Source organism: Lutra lutra, chromosome 6 (assembly GCF_902655055.1).
Source record: "Lutra lutra chromosome 6, mLutLut1.2, whole genome shotgun sequence".
In the NCBI taxonomy this organism is placed as follows: domain Eukaryota; kingdom Metazoa; phylum Chordata; class Mammalia; order Carnivora; family Mustelidae; genus Lutra; species Lutra lutra.
In genome coordinates, this window is record NC_062283.1 from 32,962,431 (window position 1) to 32,977,572 (window position 15,142).

At 53.3% G+C, this 15,142-nt stretch overlaps 1 protein-coding gene across 3 annotated transcripts; it reads right to left on the reverse strand.

Moving 5' to 3' along the window:
- Positions 1-2,540: 2,540 nt before the first annotated feature.
- On the reverse strand, positions 2,541-11,626 carry MLN (motilin). 3 transcript variants are annotated; one of them, XM_047733446.1, is made up of 5 exons: positions 11,531-11,626; positions 8,804-8,927; positions 6,779-6,895; positions 3,502-3,610; positions 2,541-2,694 (listed from the first exon to the last, which is right to left on the reverse strand). In XM_047733446.1, the coding sequence occupies exons 2-5, from the start codon at positions 8,918-8,920 to the stop codon at positions 2,687-2,689; spliced, it is 351 nt and encodes a 116-aa protein (XP_047589402.1). In that variant the 5' UTR covers positions 8,921-8,927; positions 11,531-11,626; the 3' UTR covers positions 2,541-2,686. The 3 variants fall into 3 exon arrangements, with proteins under 3 accessions (XP_047589402.1, XP_047589401.1, XP_047589400.1); XM_047733445.1 differs by having other exon boundaries at positions 2,541-2,697; XM_047733444.1 differs by having other exon boundaries at positions 2,541-2,933.
- Between the last annotated feature and the right edge of the window lie 3,516 nt (positions 11,627-15,142).

Consider the following 15,142-nt stretch of genomic DNA (forward strand, 5'->3'; position numbering starts at 1 on the left):
CTGGAATGGTCCCAGCACAGCCCAGCTTCTGGCTGCCTTATCTCAGTGCCCCCCCGGGGAAGAAGAGAGCTACCTTTCATCCCTCCAGGTCAGTGAGGGGGCAAATAGAGTTACAGAGAAACTCCAGAACAGGTATAATGGGCAGTCCGGTTGGCTGCTTTTCACAATCGGCTGAAAATATAACAAAACTCTCATTCTTTTGGCCACACTTTGATACCTGTGGTAAGAGTTCCTTTAGCGGCATGGAATACGTTCCCCGATGTCAATAACAAATTGTGTATGAAGGAAAATGTAATGCTTTCAGAACATTTTCTTTTGGGCTTTGTCCATGATTAGATTATACAAAATTACAGAGTACAGATATCAGGCAATTACTCTTTGCTTTTAACTATTCAATTTCATGGCAAATCCACGTAGCTCGGTAATTATAAAATCATACCGATGTGGTTACCGAGAAAATACCTCATCATCTCCATCTTGTGAAGCGAGGCTCAGGTTGCCCTATAATTACCCGTGGTCCTGTTAAGTGTAAAGTACATTCTAGACGAGGAGGGATAATCTGTAACTCTCCGTAATTGCCAGTTTTCTGGAGAGATTCTTGCAGAATTCGTGGGATGAACCTCAGTTAAGATGTGAGAAAGATCGCAGCCCTCTCCTGACTGGTTCCTCGGGGCACTTTCCCCTTTCCCATCCCTGCTCCTGGCTGTGGAGAGCTTTAACCAAAAGCGGATCCCTTTTTCTCTTTTGTGAAAATATGGTCATTTTTGTCTCCGCTCAGCTCACACTATCCTCCCCTATCCCTCCCTCCCCACCCCCCATTTTAATTTCTTCCAGGGCTCTGCATGTCCAGTAAGCAATCGAGTCTGCTGTCCTGGAAACTGGGGGAACTCGTTGGAGAAAAAGAATTATTTGAACCGATTGTGAGAAATTGAACAGCGGCAGGAGGAGAAGGAGAGAAGAAAGGAGCAGACACATCCAACCAGGCGGCTGGGGCACTGTGCATACAGATGGAGGTGGTGGCTGGGTCTCTGTTGCGGCTCATTACTGAGAAGCACATCAGAGGCCACTGGGTGAGGGTCAGGGAGAACCTGGCTGCCGCGCTGAGCTTTGAACAGGGCTGTTCTGCAGAAGGAACTCCACCCTCGGGCCACTTAAGTGCTGTAGCTGCGGAAGCAATTCCGTTTTCAGAAATGCAGATCGCCATTGGCGCAGTCACCTAGAGCTCTCCTTTCCTTCTTGTCACCTATTTCAACGCTGCTCTCCAACCCCAGGATCTTAAGGAAAATTCCCCCCACGTGGGCTGGTGGGCGTGGGGGCGTGGGGGCTCCGAGACTGGTGCAGGGGGAGTGGGCGTGGTGAGCGCCCCCATCTGGTGATGGGGAAGGTAATCTCATATAGCAACAGATCTGAGCAGAGAGGAAAAGACACAAAAGCTGTGTTTTCTGCCTTGGAAAGAGACAGTTAGCATTTGGTCTGCTTTTTGGAGTGGCTTCCGTGGAATGATGTGAATGGCACGGCGGAGCTCCGAAGGGCCAGGAGGGGTCTTGGATCCAGTACTTCCCAATGGCATGCTTTGTAGATTTCCCTGCCTTTCTTCCTCCTTTTCCTCCCCTGCCCTGTGCAGCCCTCTCCCCATTTATTACAGGGTGTCTTGGCAGCATTTCCCATGAACCTGCAGCTGCACTTGGGCTGATCAGTACATGAGTGGGAAATTGTGGGACTGGGTGGTGTAAAGGGTCTGGGTCCCCTGGAAGGTTCAGGTGTCCCTCAGAAGCAGTCGGAGCCCACCAAAGGAGTGTCCATTCTAAGGGTTGGGGTTGTCTGGTTCCGCTAACTACCAACTGTGGCTAAGCTCCTGCGATGTCTGTGGTGGGTGGAAATGCCAAAGGGGCAGCATGTCTAATTGCTGGTAACCTATGGATAGCGGGAGCTGTGGTTCCTATATAGCCCTGGTTTATAAATAAATGAACATTCATTAATGCAAAATGAAATCAGAATGGTATTTCCCATCCAGTTTTGTTTAGAAGGCAGAAATAAGTGTGTTGACGGTGGAATTTTGCTGTGGAGTGTAGAGTCCAAGATGATAGTAATAATAGTGATTTGCTGGTGCCTGTCCCCTGATCTCAAGGCACATATTACCACCTTGCATTTGCAAAGGCTCATTGAGGTTAGAGGGCTAGCTGGAAGTTACACAGCAAGGGGTTGAGTGCAGAAGTCTCACAACTCTCTGGCCCATTAGACCTTGAGCTTGCCCATACACAGAAAGTAGACCAACAAGGGTTCAGGAGACCTGAATTCTGGTCCTTGCTCTGCCGCTGGCTGGTGTGTGTGGGCAAAAAATGCCATCTTTTCTCAGCGGCACAGATCTTCCAGTTCCGTGGGTCTGACTTCATATTTGAACGTAGAATTTATCAAAGGCACACATTTTGCTCCTGTACGTACCACCACTTACGGCCCACTCCAAGCTTTATCCCCCCACCCCCTATATGGAATGACCTGAGTTTAACCTTTCAAAATTAAAATATTAAATAAAAGAGTCGTTTCTGTGTATTTCCCTCTTTATTTGCCAGATGGGGGGCTTGCCTGGGAGAGAGCATTTTCCTTCGGAGCCCCGCTGTTGGGCATGCAGATTTTGGGGCCTCCTTTGGGTGGGAGGAGGGCTCCACCTTCTCCCCAGAGCGGGCTGTCACTTGTCTGCTGGGGAAAAGCAGGGTTTGCGCTCAGGAACATTCGCAGGTCCACTTATGAAACTGACTTCTAAACCTGCCTGCAGAGCCAGGAAGGAGGGGGCACCCCCCCCACCCCGGGGTGCAGGGCGGACTGGCCAGGTATCTGGCAGCTCAGCCTCTAGCTTTCTCTGTACCCTGGGGCAAGTCCTTTAACCTCTGGTTCTTCCCACTCCAACGCTTTCTCTCCACCTCTCTCCTCTCCTCCTGGGGAGGATGAGAAGTCATTAGTAGCGGTTTGTCAGGTAAGTCCTAGCTTCGCATAAGTTACTCTGGCAGACCTTGAACGGGGCAAGGCCAAGTGCAGCTCAGCACTTCGATTTGTAGAACAGATTTAAAAAAAAAAAATGCAGGCTTTGGGGGCCAGACTGTTCCAGAGTTCCCTTCAGAGGAAGACCCCAGCGCTGGTGGTGTTTTGGGGGAGGGAATGAACGTATCTGGAGCAGGGGGAGGGGTGGGTGTGTGGTCGTGGTCTACTCTGCCAGGAGGGGATTTGGGAAAGGGGCCTGAGCCATGGGGCAGAGCCTTGAGATGCCCCTGGCTGGGGATTGGGCCTCAGTGGTCCCCAGGAGCTCTCAGAGCCTGCCCTGCTCTGTGATGAGGCTCCCCTCAGGGACAGGGGCACCCTTTCCCCCAAGAAGGCAGTTTCCTGTTCTCAAGTGCAAGGCAGCAAAACAAATCGCCGTCCCCAGATCGCGCTCAGACGCGCCCCTGGAATATTAACATGGGGTGGATGAGGCCAGGCCCAGCCGCAGAGGCGCCTGCCTTCCCTTACCGTTCTGGGTGGACAGCAGCGCCTCACCCAGCAACTCTTCCAGGGCAGCCCAGTACTTTTCCAGCTGCCTGGAGTTCATCTTCATTCCAATTTCCACAGGAGCAGTCAGCTGTGAAATAAGGCAGAGTTAACAAGAAGGAAGAGACACGGAGCGTGCCATTAACCCCCGGGTGCCTCGCAGGTGGCAGGAGGGACGGCCAGTAGCCACACAGCTCTGCGGCGGCCCCACTTTTCCTGATCCATTCTCCGGGGAAGCCTCCGGCCTTCCAGGGCCAGCCAGAGAATTCTGGCAGGAACCGCCCCCTGCCCCAAACTCCAAACAGGGGGCTGAATCCTGGAAGTCACCCCAGTCTTGCTGGGAGGAGGATCAACAAATCTCCCCTGGCTGGGAAGCTGGGACAGGAGGGGAGGGGTCCGCAGGAAACCCCCTGGCTCTTCCTGTGGGAGGAAACTCTCCGTCCCTCTTCTCCTGTATAAGGAGAGCTGGCACCTGGATCCTTGCAGCACAGGCGTCACTCCAAACGCTTTGCGTGTATGAAGCCTCTCAATAGCCCTACAGGTAGACATGACTAGTGGCGCGCCCATTTCACAGATAAGGAACCTGAGGGCAAAGAGGTAGAGTAACTTGATCAAAGCCACACAGGTACTAAGTCGTGGAGGGAGAGGGTGTGTGACACCCAGGGGGTCTGACTCCAGGGTCTGTGCCACCAGGCGAGACTTTCTCTGGACCATGGGGACACAGGTGAGACCCCAAAGGATCTGTCTGGAGGCTCGCTACCAGGAGAAGTTGTTGTGGCCGAGCTGGGGGGTGAGGGGTGGGGGCCTGACTGATCTTGCCACCACCCCCAGAGCTTCCTGGTTCAGTGGTCTTGGTTCACAGGCCAGCTGATCTTCCCTGCTATCTAGAGAGCTGTGATGGAGGAGTCCCAGGGGCTCCCTGGCAGTGGGAAACGGGCTGGGGCTGCCTGAAGGGCCACGCAGAGAGTCTCCGGCCCTGCCCATGCCATCCTCTTGCTGAGCTATGCTTTTCTCTATGCATCAGCGTCCTCACCTTAAAATGAGGCGGCTGGATGGAATGATCTGGAAAGGACCTCCTGACCCATATATCCTGTTCTAGGGAGATGGAACAGCCTCCCCAAGACATTCTTTAGGATGTAACACGTGCTTTACCACTGCCCAGGGTGCAGGTAGCGGGCAGTTCCGAGTGAGCTCCCCTTTGCCAGCTAGACCAGTCCCTTCCAGTTCCTCCCAGGGAGCCCAAGGAGCATGTGGGAAGGGAAAGCACACTCCCCTAACCCTGCCACCCAGTGTGATGACTGCACCGAAGTCCCTCTCTGGGCCACAACTGACCTCCCTGTTTGTGGACAGTGTGCTATGGCGACCCGAGGGGGTAGAAGGATCCCTGGCTGGTGTCTGGCAGGAGGCAGAAGCCTGGAGTCCAGCTCAGTTTTGCTCTGATGACTGTGTCACCCTGGCAAGGCCCTCACTCTCTATACTATCAGTCATCTCGCCTCCCATGCCCCTGTACAGGGAAGTGTCCCTCACTCAGACCCAGGACCCTCTTCATTCTCCATCCACGCCTACCCTCTCCAGGATCTCACCCGGTCCTGGCTTGAAATTCCAGCTAATTGCTGATGCCTCCCACAGGGATGTCTCCAGCCCTAAGCGCTCCTGAAGTCCAGTCATCTATATCTGCCTGCCTGGGCAACGCCTCCTCCTGGGCGCCCACCAGGCAACTTAAAGTTCACAGGTCCTGTCTGACCTCCTTACCTTCCTCCTGCCGTCCTACAGCTAACCATAGGCTTCACCGTCTCCATGAGTCATGAACCCATCCTTCTAGGTCCTCTGGCCCGAACACGGGGCTTGAACTCACTACTCTGAGATCAAGACCTGAGCTGAGATCAAGAGTCAGACGCTTAACAGACTAAGCCACCCAGGTTCCCCTGGGAAGACGCTTTTAAAATGTAATCTGATCTTCTCCCTGCTCTGCTCCAAAGCCCCTAGTGGCTCCCATCTCAGCAGAGTGAAAGCAAAGTCCAAACTGCAGAGTCTGCTTTCACCTCCCACTTTCTCTTTGACTCCCTCTGCCCCAGCCACTCCAGCTTCCTCCCTGTTCCCACAATGCGCCAGGTCTACTTCTGCCTCAGGGCCTTTGCACTGATTACTTGTGCTGCTTGGAATGCTCTTCCCCCAGACATTTTAGCGGTTCAGTGCCTCACTGTCTCCAGGTCTGTGTACTAATACCATGTACTGACGAAGCCTGCTCTGATCGCCCTATTTAAATTGCAACTCATCCATCTCCCCTCTCTGCTTTATTTTCCTCCATGGCACCTGCCACCACAGGCCACACTAGGAAGGTTGTTTGTTTATCCTGGTTGTAGTCCATTGTTGGTCCTTTTGGTATCTCATTTCTGGCCCCTGCCACTGGAGTGTGAGCTCCACGAGCTCAGAGGATGTATCTGTTTTGTTCACCACACTATCCCCAGGGCCCAGAACCCTGCTTCGCACTTAGGGCTCGGTAAATACTTACTGCCTGGACAAAGGAGTTTGTGAAATTAAAGAGCTGCGCTGGACAAACCCAAGGCTGGCTCTGGCCATGACAGTCTGTGCATCCAAACTCAGCACCGACCCAGGGGGGTTCACACTGTAGCTGTCCCCAAGGTTCCTTGCTAGGGGAAGAACCGGCACCCTTGTCATCTGTCCCCTGAGGACCACACCTGCCTCCTGACTGTTCTCCTGCATTCACTTGTGCTGCCCCAGATCGTCCTAAGTCAGATCAGGTCACTACCCTGCTTTGAACCCCCAGTGACCTAGACATCTCGCCTGGACCACCAGGCCCTGCCAACCTCTTTTCCTCTCCCGGTGTGCCCTGGCCTTGAGGACCTCACACCTACTATGTGCTTCCTGAGCAAGGTTTTTGCACTTTTCCTTCTGAAATGTTCTCACTCTAGCGCTTTGCATGAGAGGCTCCTTCTCATCATTCTGGTTTCAAAGAAAATAAATGTCACCTCCTCCAAGAGGCCTTCCCTGACCCCTCCTCTGGCAAAGGAGTGCCCCCAAGCCCCACCCTGTCATTCTCTATCCTGCCTCCTTTATTTGGTGCCTGAAATGGTTTACTGTCTCCTCGTTGGTGTCTGTCTCCCTTTCTCCTAGAAGGGAGCTGGTTGCCTAAATGTCTGGTTCGCTGCTGTATCCTAGCACAATCGGTGGCTAGCAGGGGAGCCATTCCCTGCCCCCACCCACTAAGTTTCTCTGTATTGTCGCCCTGTCTGCTCACCTTGATAGCCTGGTTTTCTTCTTCTTCTGTGGGCTCCACAAGGTCCAGAGGCCCCACTTCCTCAGACCTCTTTTGTAAAACCAGGGACTTCTTCTGACCTTTGTTGCGCTCCTTTTCCTAAGGGCAGAGCACAAAATCGCACAAAACCCAAAACCGGGGTCTGTCCACTGCCCAGAAGGCACCTGCCTGTCTCTGTCCAGGGTGCTAAGTGGCCTGAGCTTCCCACAGGGACGGAAGCATTCCTTCTCCCCAGGTGCCTCTACAGCAAGTCCCAGCAACGCGATGGCCACAGAAGCCTCTCTGAGTTGTCCACCAACAGGTCAACTTGCAGAAGAATCCCTTCCTTTCTCGTTCCAGCACCGCACCCAGGTTGTTACTGTTAATTAAGTTAAAATGCTGAAAATAATGGCTGCCCTTCATGCATATTAAGCGTGAAAATGGGTTTTTCTTAGCAGAGAGCCTATAAAAAAGGTGGCAAGACAGCCCAGCCTGCGAGGGCACCATGGGGTGGCCCAGAAACTGGAGTCCCTGGGAGGTGATTTATAAGAGGCAAGACAGGGAGATGAATTATGGAGGAAGGAGATTACAGCTTCTTCATAAAAATCCTGGTGCCTGGCAATTATAAGGAGCAAAACCATAGAGCGGATTAATGCAAAGTGTCCTTTGGTTGCCATTTTGCTAGTTTATGTTCTACTGAGTTTGACTGTTTCTGCCCCAAATCTTACGTGGCATCCTGCTTGCTGGGTCCCAGGGCACTGAGATCAGACACACCTCATTCCTTTGGTTTCCCTAATGGCACCCTTGGGATTCGGCTCAGGGCCTTGCCTGAGACATGGTGATTCTAGAACAAAGGGCTGTCTCTTCTGGGGAGGAAGCTGGTGGTGGAGGAAGTGTGTTTAGAGAGACTGCCACATCTCCTCCGTATTTCCATGACTACGCCCCACCCCCACGAAGAAGGGAGGCTGCGGCCAGCCTTGCCTTGGCAGAGGACACTGGTCACTGGGTCTGGGGCAGCCTGCCCTGGACAGAGCACGTGGGTCCAGAGGCCATGCAACCTCCCAGAGAATGGATTCTTGTCTTTGTTCCTAGTGGAGCCTTGGTCTCAGACAGGTGGGACACGAAAGTCCCATTTTTTCACCTCCTCAGGTCAGAGAGAAACAACTATCTGTACAAGATACTCAGAACCCCTGGACATCTAAAGTAAAAGGCACAGGGAGCCAGGTCGGGTGGTCACTTTTTTGGGGGACCTGCCCCCTGAGTTCTGTTAAGTCTGCCTGGTTTACTTCTGGGTTCTCAAGAGGCGGCTCTGGCCGACACTTCAGGGAGCAGCAGCTTCTTCTTTCCCACTCTGGGCATTTGCTCCCACCGAGTGCCCCTCCTTCTCTCTAAAGACCCCCCAGATCCATGCTCACCTCTTCTCTGTAGGCTGCCGACACGCGCCAGCCCATGGAGACCTCTCCCTCCTCTGAGCTTCGCACTTAACATCAGCGTCACTCACTGGGCAATTAATCACGTCCTACCTTGTGACATTTCTCTTGTTCTCTATTGTTAGTGACTTTTTCATGTGTTTGTATCTTGGCCGCTGAGCCTGCTCCTTGAAGACGGAGGCTCTTAGATCTCCTGTGTGCCTGGCCTCTCCCCCAGCGTGGCTGTTTATACCTCGGAGATGCTCAGCAAATACTGATTGGCTCCTTAATGGAAAATCTCCTCTGAAGGATGGGCAGGGGCGGGAAAAGGTGTTGTGTGTAGGAGCTGCAGTCACCTGTGTGTGGTGCTGGGGAGGAGTGAAGGTGGCAGGGAGACAGCTGGAGCTGGGGGCTAGCTCGGGTCTGGGTCCTTAGTGCTGTCCTCAGTGGGGCTAGCTTAGCTGATTAAATAAACATGGGTTTACCAAAGGGACACTTACTTGTGCCTTAGAGAGACTAAGGCCACCTGAGTGCTGAGCAGGGCTCTGCGTCACTTGGGCCACACAGGGGAGGCGGGCATGCCTTGAGGTGTGTGTGTGTGGGGGGGGGGATTTCCTACCCGGATCTTCTGGAGCTCGCTGTGGGTGAAGATGGGAACAAAGGCTTCTGTCTGGGAGGCTAGCATGGCAGCCACGTGCACCACAAGCAGAGCAGCCACAGCCTTTCGGGACACCATCCTGGAGCTGGACAGAAACAAGAAAATCTTGTCACAGGGCTTACGGTGCAGTGCACACATTCCCTACAGCTGTGACCTTGAGCAAGCCACTTAGCCTCTCCTGATGCGGGCCGGGTGTGGGGCTTGACCGGAGGAGCTCAGAGCCGCCTTCTCTGTCACAGAGCCAGGCCTGGGAGAGGTGGCCCGGCCCCTGCCACATGCTGGGGGAGCAGTTGTCCATGTGTCAGCTCCCCTCTTTGTCACAGCTGCAGTCCTCCAGGGTCAGTGGGGCTCATGAAGTGGGAAGGACCCATGTCTCAGAAGAAAGACTAGATAATCAACAGAATTGTGCTCCCCCCTTGAGCCCTCCCTGTGCCCTGAGCTGATGAGGATGACAAAAGGGACAGACCGAGGCCCAGATGACCCCAGGTTTCCCCGAAGAGTGCCAGAGGCACTGGGTCTGGAGAGAAAGGGGCTGGAACACTTTGCCCAGATGGAAGCAGAGCCAGATGGAAAATTTCAGCAGGGAACAGCATCCTAGAGCTGAAGTGGGGTCTCTACCCCTCCGGGGGCCAGCACTGGCTCTGGAACGAGACTCTTCCAGAGCTCCAGCTAGCTGCCTGTTGGTTGTCTAGAAACAACACAGAGTGCTTCTGTTCCTGGCAACCCCCTCCCGACACCTCAGAATGCTACAAGTGCTGGGGGTGCCTGTTTGTACATGTGGGGCCTCTTGTGTCCCAGGAAGAGGGTATGTCTGGATTGGTAGGCCAGAAGGTGGGCCACAGACACCTGCCAGGAAACAGGTAGGTGTGGTGACCCCAGGAGAACAAAGGCTTGAGAAATGGGGTCAGCTGGGCAGACTCTGGGCTGGGTGCGGATGGTCCTATGGTGGGGGTGGGGTAGGGTGCTGCCTGCTGGGTGCCAGCCTCAGTTGATTCCTTACCCTGGTGCACAGTGCCCCCTTCCAAGCCCTCTCCCACACAATCCACACACTCACCTGGGAGCAGGTGCTATCTGGGGAGGGGAGGGGACCTAGACAGGTGAGGAGACTTATTCAGAGGTGGTGGAGGTTGGAAGGCTGGCTTCCTGAGGCCTGCTGCTTGGCCCTGCACACCACTCCATGTTGCCTCTGCTCACAGAAAGTGGAGAAGGGCATCGCAGGGGGCAGCCTGCTGAATGCAATCCAGGCCCCAACATTCCTGCGCTGAGTGAGCTGATGAGTGAAGGGGCCAGGCCCCAGAGCAAGGAGGAGAGACCACGGGCAGCCTCCACAGCAGGCAGAGTTGGGGGCATTATAGGGTTGCAGATAAAGAGTTTCAGGGAGTCAGCTTGGGGCTCTCACAGCCCTTGGACAGCCTGGATTCTGTTGGCAGGAAAGGGTCCAGCCCTGGACTGGTCTCCAAGCTTCCCTGCAGTTCCAACCCCCATTACCCCTTTGAAGAGAATCATCCAAGAATGCAGACTTGCGTCCTGCCTCCCCGTGTCCAGGACCCTTCTCCTCAGGCATCTGAAGCCACCTCTACTAAGCAGGACACTCACTCTGCCTTCTTTGATGCCTCCTGTCCCCGTCCTACTTTCTCTCTCCATCTGGCTAACACTCCATGAGAAAGAACATGAAAGCTCAGGCAGTCAAAGCCTCCCATGCCAGCTACATACAAATTCAGGGTCAGAAGACCACCCACCAACCGACTGCCTTCCCCATCTGTGGGGACAGCTGATATCTGGTCTGGGACCCCAGGAGGACCTGGAGCAGTACAGAGTTTGGGCAGGGATGGAGGGCTCCCAATCACTCTTCTTCCTATCCTCTCCCTTTGGAGGCTGGAGGGCCCTGACTCCCCTCCCACGGTGGAGACGATGCATCACATCGATGGCGTCCCGTTTCCTTCACAGAGATGCTACAGAGCCCTTTTCATTCTGGTGTTCACATTTAATTCCCTCCATAAGAATCAATAAAAACCTTAAATAAAAAAAAGGCAAAATCCAATTGCTGCTCATTTTCTTGATCCAACTGGCAGTTGGCATGTCACCTACATTCATTTGCGTTCCCGGGAGCTCAGAGTGGGAGAGCTTTTCACTGTATGATGAGACACTGACTTCCCTTTTCCATCTCCCAGGATGGGGCTCCAGTCTTCAAGCGATCAGGCTGGAGGAGGGGGTGCCTGTCTGGTCCCTGCCCTCCCATAGGAGCCCCGGCTCTGGCGAGTCTGGCCTCATCACTCAATCTCCCTAGGGACCCACTTCACCTTTATCTTTCCAGAGTGAAGCCTCCATGCCATATGGGGGTCCTGCGTCCACACTGAGCTCTGGTTTGGGTTCCTGGCCTGTAGTTGTAGTCAACGGCACCATGCACCCACACAGCCTCTCTTTTGCCAGGAATGGCACCCACCCACTCCTCCCTCCAGCTTCTCTGCTCCGGGGCAGTCCTGCTTTAACACACACGATGAGTGGCTTTAACCTGCTACTCTGGAAATCGGCTCCGGGGCTTGCAGTCCAAAGCCTAGTGAAGTATTGGAAGGTGTCAGGAGAGACACAGGGGAGATCTCTGGACCAGGCTGGCTCTGCTCACACCACTGTTCTGCCCTGGGGCTCATGCTGAACTCTCCCCATACCCCCCCAACCATGGCTACTCACATCAGCGCGGTGTGAATGGGACTGGCAGAGTCTGTGTCTGTTTGTCCTCTGATATCTGGCTGATCTGACCGGTCTTTATATCTGGTATCTTGCTGGTCTGATGGGCCCTCTGGCCCGCCCTTGGGAGCCCATTAACCTTTGGCCACACCTTGGGGGCTTTGGGTGGGGAGCCCGGATTCTTGAAGCTCATGGAAACAGCAGGCAGGGCCTGCCACCTGTGGACTTCTGGGGCCTTCCTGGAAGGCCTCTGCCTCAGGCAACAGTCAGGATTTGGTGGAGGCCAACTCCCACCCAGATGGCACCCTCTGGCCCACTTAGAACTCAGCTGCTGGGGACACCTGGGGGGCTCAGTCAGTTAAGCGTCTGCCTTCAGCTCAGGTCATGTGGGATGGAGTCCTGCATCGGGCTCCCTGTCCAGCGGGGAGCCTGCTTCTCCCTCTTTCTGCCCCTCCCCTTGCTTGTGCTCACTCTGTCAAATTAATAAATAAAATTAAAAACAAAACAAAGCACTATGGGGCACCTTGGTGGCTCAGTGGGTTAAGCCTCTGCCTTTGGCTCATGTCATGATCTCAGGGTCCTGGGATCGAGTCCTGCATCTGGCTCTCTGGTCAGCGGGGAGCCTGCTTCCCCATCTCTCTCTGCCTGCCTCTCTGCCTACTTGTGATCTCTGTCTGTCAAATTAAGAAAAAAAATAAAAAAAAAAAGAAAAAACCAAACAACTGAGTGTGAGGTCCAGAGGGCCTGGGCTAGTGGAGGCCCTTTCCCCAGTGGAAACTTGCTGGCCAGTAGCACTTTCCAGAGAGGCTGCTGCACACATCCAGATAGGGATTGCTCTTGGTCCAGGAACCCCTCCCCTGTCAGACCACTCTGCTGTGGCTTTTCCCCTCAGAAAGAAACAAATGTTTGTGGAGCTACAAACCCAATCTTATGCTCAGCAAGGCTTCCTGCCCGTGGGGTCTGGGCATTCCACTCCAAGGCCAGGTCAGACACTGGATCACTGGATCGTGGGCTCGCCAACTGCTGTTCAGCCTGTGCCCTGGGTCTCTGCCGTCTCTGAGACTTAGCCCCGAGGAATGAGAGCTTAAAATTGGGGCTTGGAACTGAGATGCCACTGCCCACCCTGCCCCAGGTTGCAAGAATGGCTTTTAAGACAAGGTCACAGATCTCGGCGGCGGCAAGATAGCATGAGCAAGGTGAAGGAGCACCCCCCTCCCCACTTCCCAGGCTCTGGGAGCCTCTGTTAGCACCATGTTCTCCTGGGGGAGGGGAGGAGAGGAAGGGGCTCAGGTCCGTACCTTCATCTCTAACACATGGTGGGGTGGGGGGCAGGCCAACTGTGGTCCGTGGGCCAAAACCAGCTTGTGAGCTAAGAGTAGTTTTTACGTTTTTTTAATAATTCAAAAAATCAGAAGAAAAGGGATTTTTGGTGACATGTGAATTTTTACGAAATTCCAATTCCTGTGCCCATAAGTAAGGTTTTCTTGGAACACGGCCACTCTCATTCATTTGTTTGCTGTCTGTGCCTGCTTTGGGGCTCTAACAAGAGAGTTGAATAGTTGGACAGAGACGTTAAGACCCACAAAGCTGAAGCTATTTATTATTTGGGTCTTCTAGAAAGTTTGCTTATCCTTGGCCTTGACCGTGTCTGGAGTGTGGAAGGTGCTTGATAGATTAAAAAATAACATCCTACGTATCAGCTTTTTAAAATCATACAATACTCTGAGGCTGGTGCGGGTATTGTTCCATTTTACAGGTAGGAAAACTGAGGTGAAACATTGGGCCCAAGATCACACCTATTAAAACGGCAGGGCCGGGATTCAAAGCCTGGCTTCAGAGCCCACTGTGGTTTTTGCCACTTGATATTTGATGAGTGAGCATGTGGATGTTTACAGCTGGGGAAGGCCTTGATAGGGCCCTGTAGAAATTCTACAAACCTGCCACTTTCTCCTAAGCCAGCCCTTGGCAAGGTGCCTTAGCACGACCCAGTCTGAATGGACCAACTGCGACAAATGCAGGTTGTTCTTGTGTGTTCTCGGGTTTGGAGAGGTCAGACCTAGACCCGGGGAGGACTGCATGCGGTGGGCCAGGCTGTCTGCCACACACAAGGGAAAGTTCGAAGCCTCTCCCCATCACCCCTGTACACCAGGCCTCTGAGACCAGCACCCTGCCTCTGCTGGCCCAGTCCGGGCTCTGATCCAGAGACACTCCGTCTGAGAAATGATAGGAACCTGGGAACCGGAGACAGGCCTGTGATGAGAGATGGGGAGAAAGGAGGTGCTGGAAACAGTAAATAATCTGGGATCAATTTTCTGCACGTGAGTAGCATTATCCTGAAGCTCTCCTGTGATTCAGGACTTCTGATCCAAGCACTTTACAGTGTTACATATGATATCTGCAGTTTGGTCTGGAAGAAACACAAATTGGGGTTCCCAGGGAGCTACTCCCTATAATGCAGGGGGGAACGTGGACCAGTGTGGGGCTCTGCTATGGCCTCTGTTCTGGAGTCACAAGCTGTAAGGAGGAAGGGGTCTCTCCTTCCTGCCCGTCTTGGCTGCAGATCGTGAGGGTCCGACCGTTAGGAAGGTTCCCACCAGGAGAATGTCTTCTCTCTCCTCTCTGTCTGGGTCCTGGGTCTCGAGGTGTATTTTCCACTGTCGAGTGTAGTGCTTCCAAAATGGAGAGACGGTAGATAACAAGCCTAATCACAACTACTTTGTCTTTACCATGTACACTGTCTCTCCCTACAAATGCTCAATTAGTGGCTCTCTCTCCTGCTAGAAATTGGACAAAAATAAAAGGAAGGCATAATCTGATGTTCTCCCTTCTCTGACCTGGGACCGCCTCCGATGTACAGCGGCTGAAGCAGAGGGGAGGCAAAAAACCTGACCCATGTCTGGGAAAGGAAGTTCACAAAACTCAGAGGAAGCGACTCAAACCACATTTGGGCCCTTGATTGCCTCTTTCCCCCATGTTGGGCAGAAGTATTAGCAGTTCAGCTCTCCTCTCCTCATGACCTTGAAAATATTGTTTGCTGGGTACTGCATAACATCTTCATTAATGGCCTGGAACAGGGAGGCAACCGCGTGTTAATTAAATTTGCAGAGGATACTAAATTGGGAGATGTAGCAAACATCAGGGAGGACAGATTCCTAATACAAGAAGACGTTGGGAGGTTAGAACTACAAGCTGGAAAAGGCCAGGTGAGCTGCTGGACATAGGTCATCAAGGCCTCGAGGACATGAGATGTGGATGGTGAGGAGAGGCCAGCAAAGAAGAAAAGCTACAACCGGGATGACCTGGGCGGGGGTGGGGCGGGAAGCATGGTGGCAAACACATTGCTCTGTTTTCTAGATGGCACCCTCAAAGAGGCAGAGGACAGTGGCTAGAGGAAGACAAGAGTCCAGATAAGTCAAAATTGCCCAGAGATTGCTAGGAGTGCCAAAGCTTAAGGTATAAAAATGAAAAATGAAAGGTTTCGAAAGACTGGCTTGCCCAGAATGCTGGTAAGAATTAAATGTGCATTGCTGATGTTGAACAAAGGCCAAGGAGAGGCAAAGAACGCAAAGAACGCAGTGTCTCAAGGGCAGAAACAGTGGCGGGGGGGTGGGGGTG

What these genes read in the sequence shown, in the direction of transcription:
- MLN (XM_047733444.1), bottom strand. Translation starts at nt 8,920, where the DNA reads ATGGTGTCCCGAAAGGCTGTGGCTGCTCTGCTTGTGGTGCACGTGGCT. An exon ending in GCGAGCTCCAGAAGATCCGG is followed by an intron (nt 6,896 to 8,803) that starts GTAGGAAATCCC and finishes CTCTGCCCTTAG; the next exon opens with GAAAAGGAGCGCAACAAAGG. An exon ending in AAGAAAACCAGGCTATCAAG is followed by an intron (nt 3,611 to 6,778) that starts GTGAGCAGACAG and finishes CTTATTTCACAG; the next exon opens with CTGACTGCTCCTGTGGAAAT.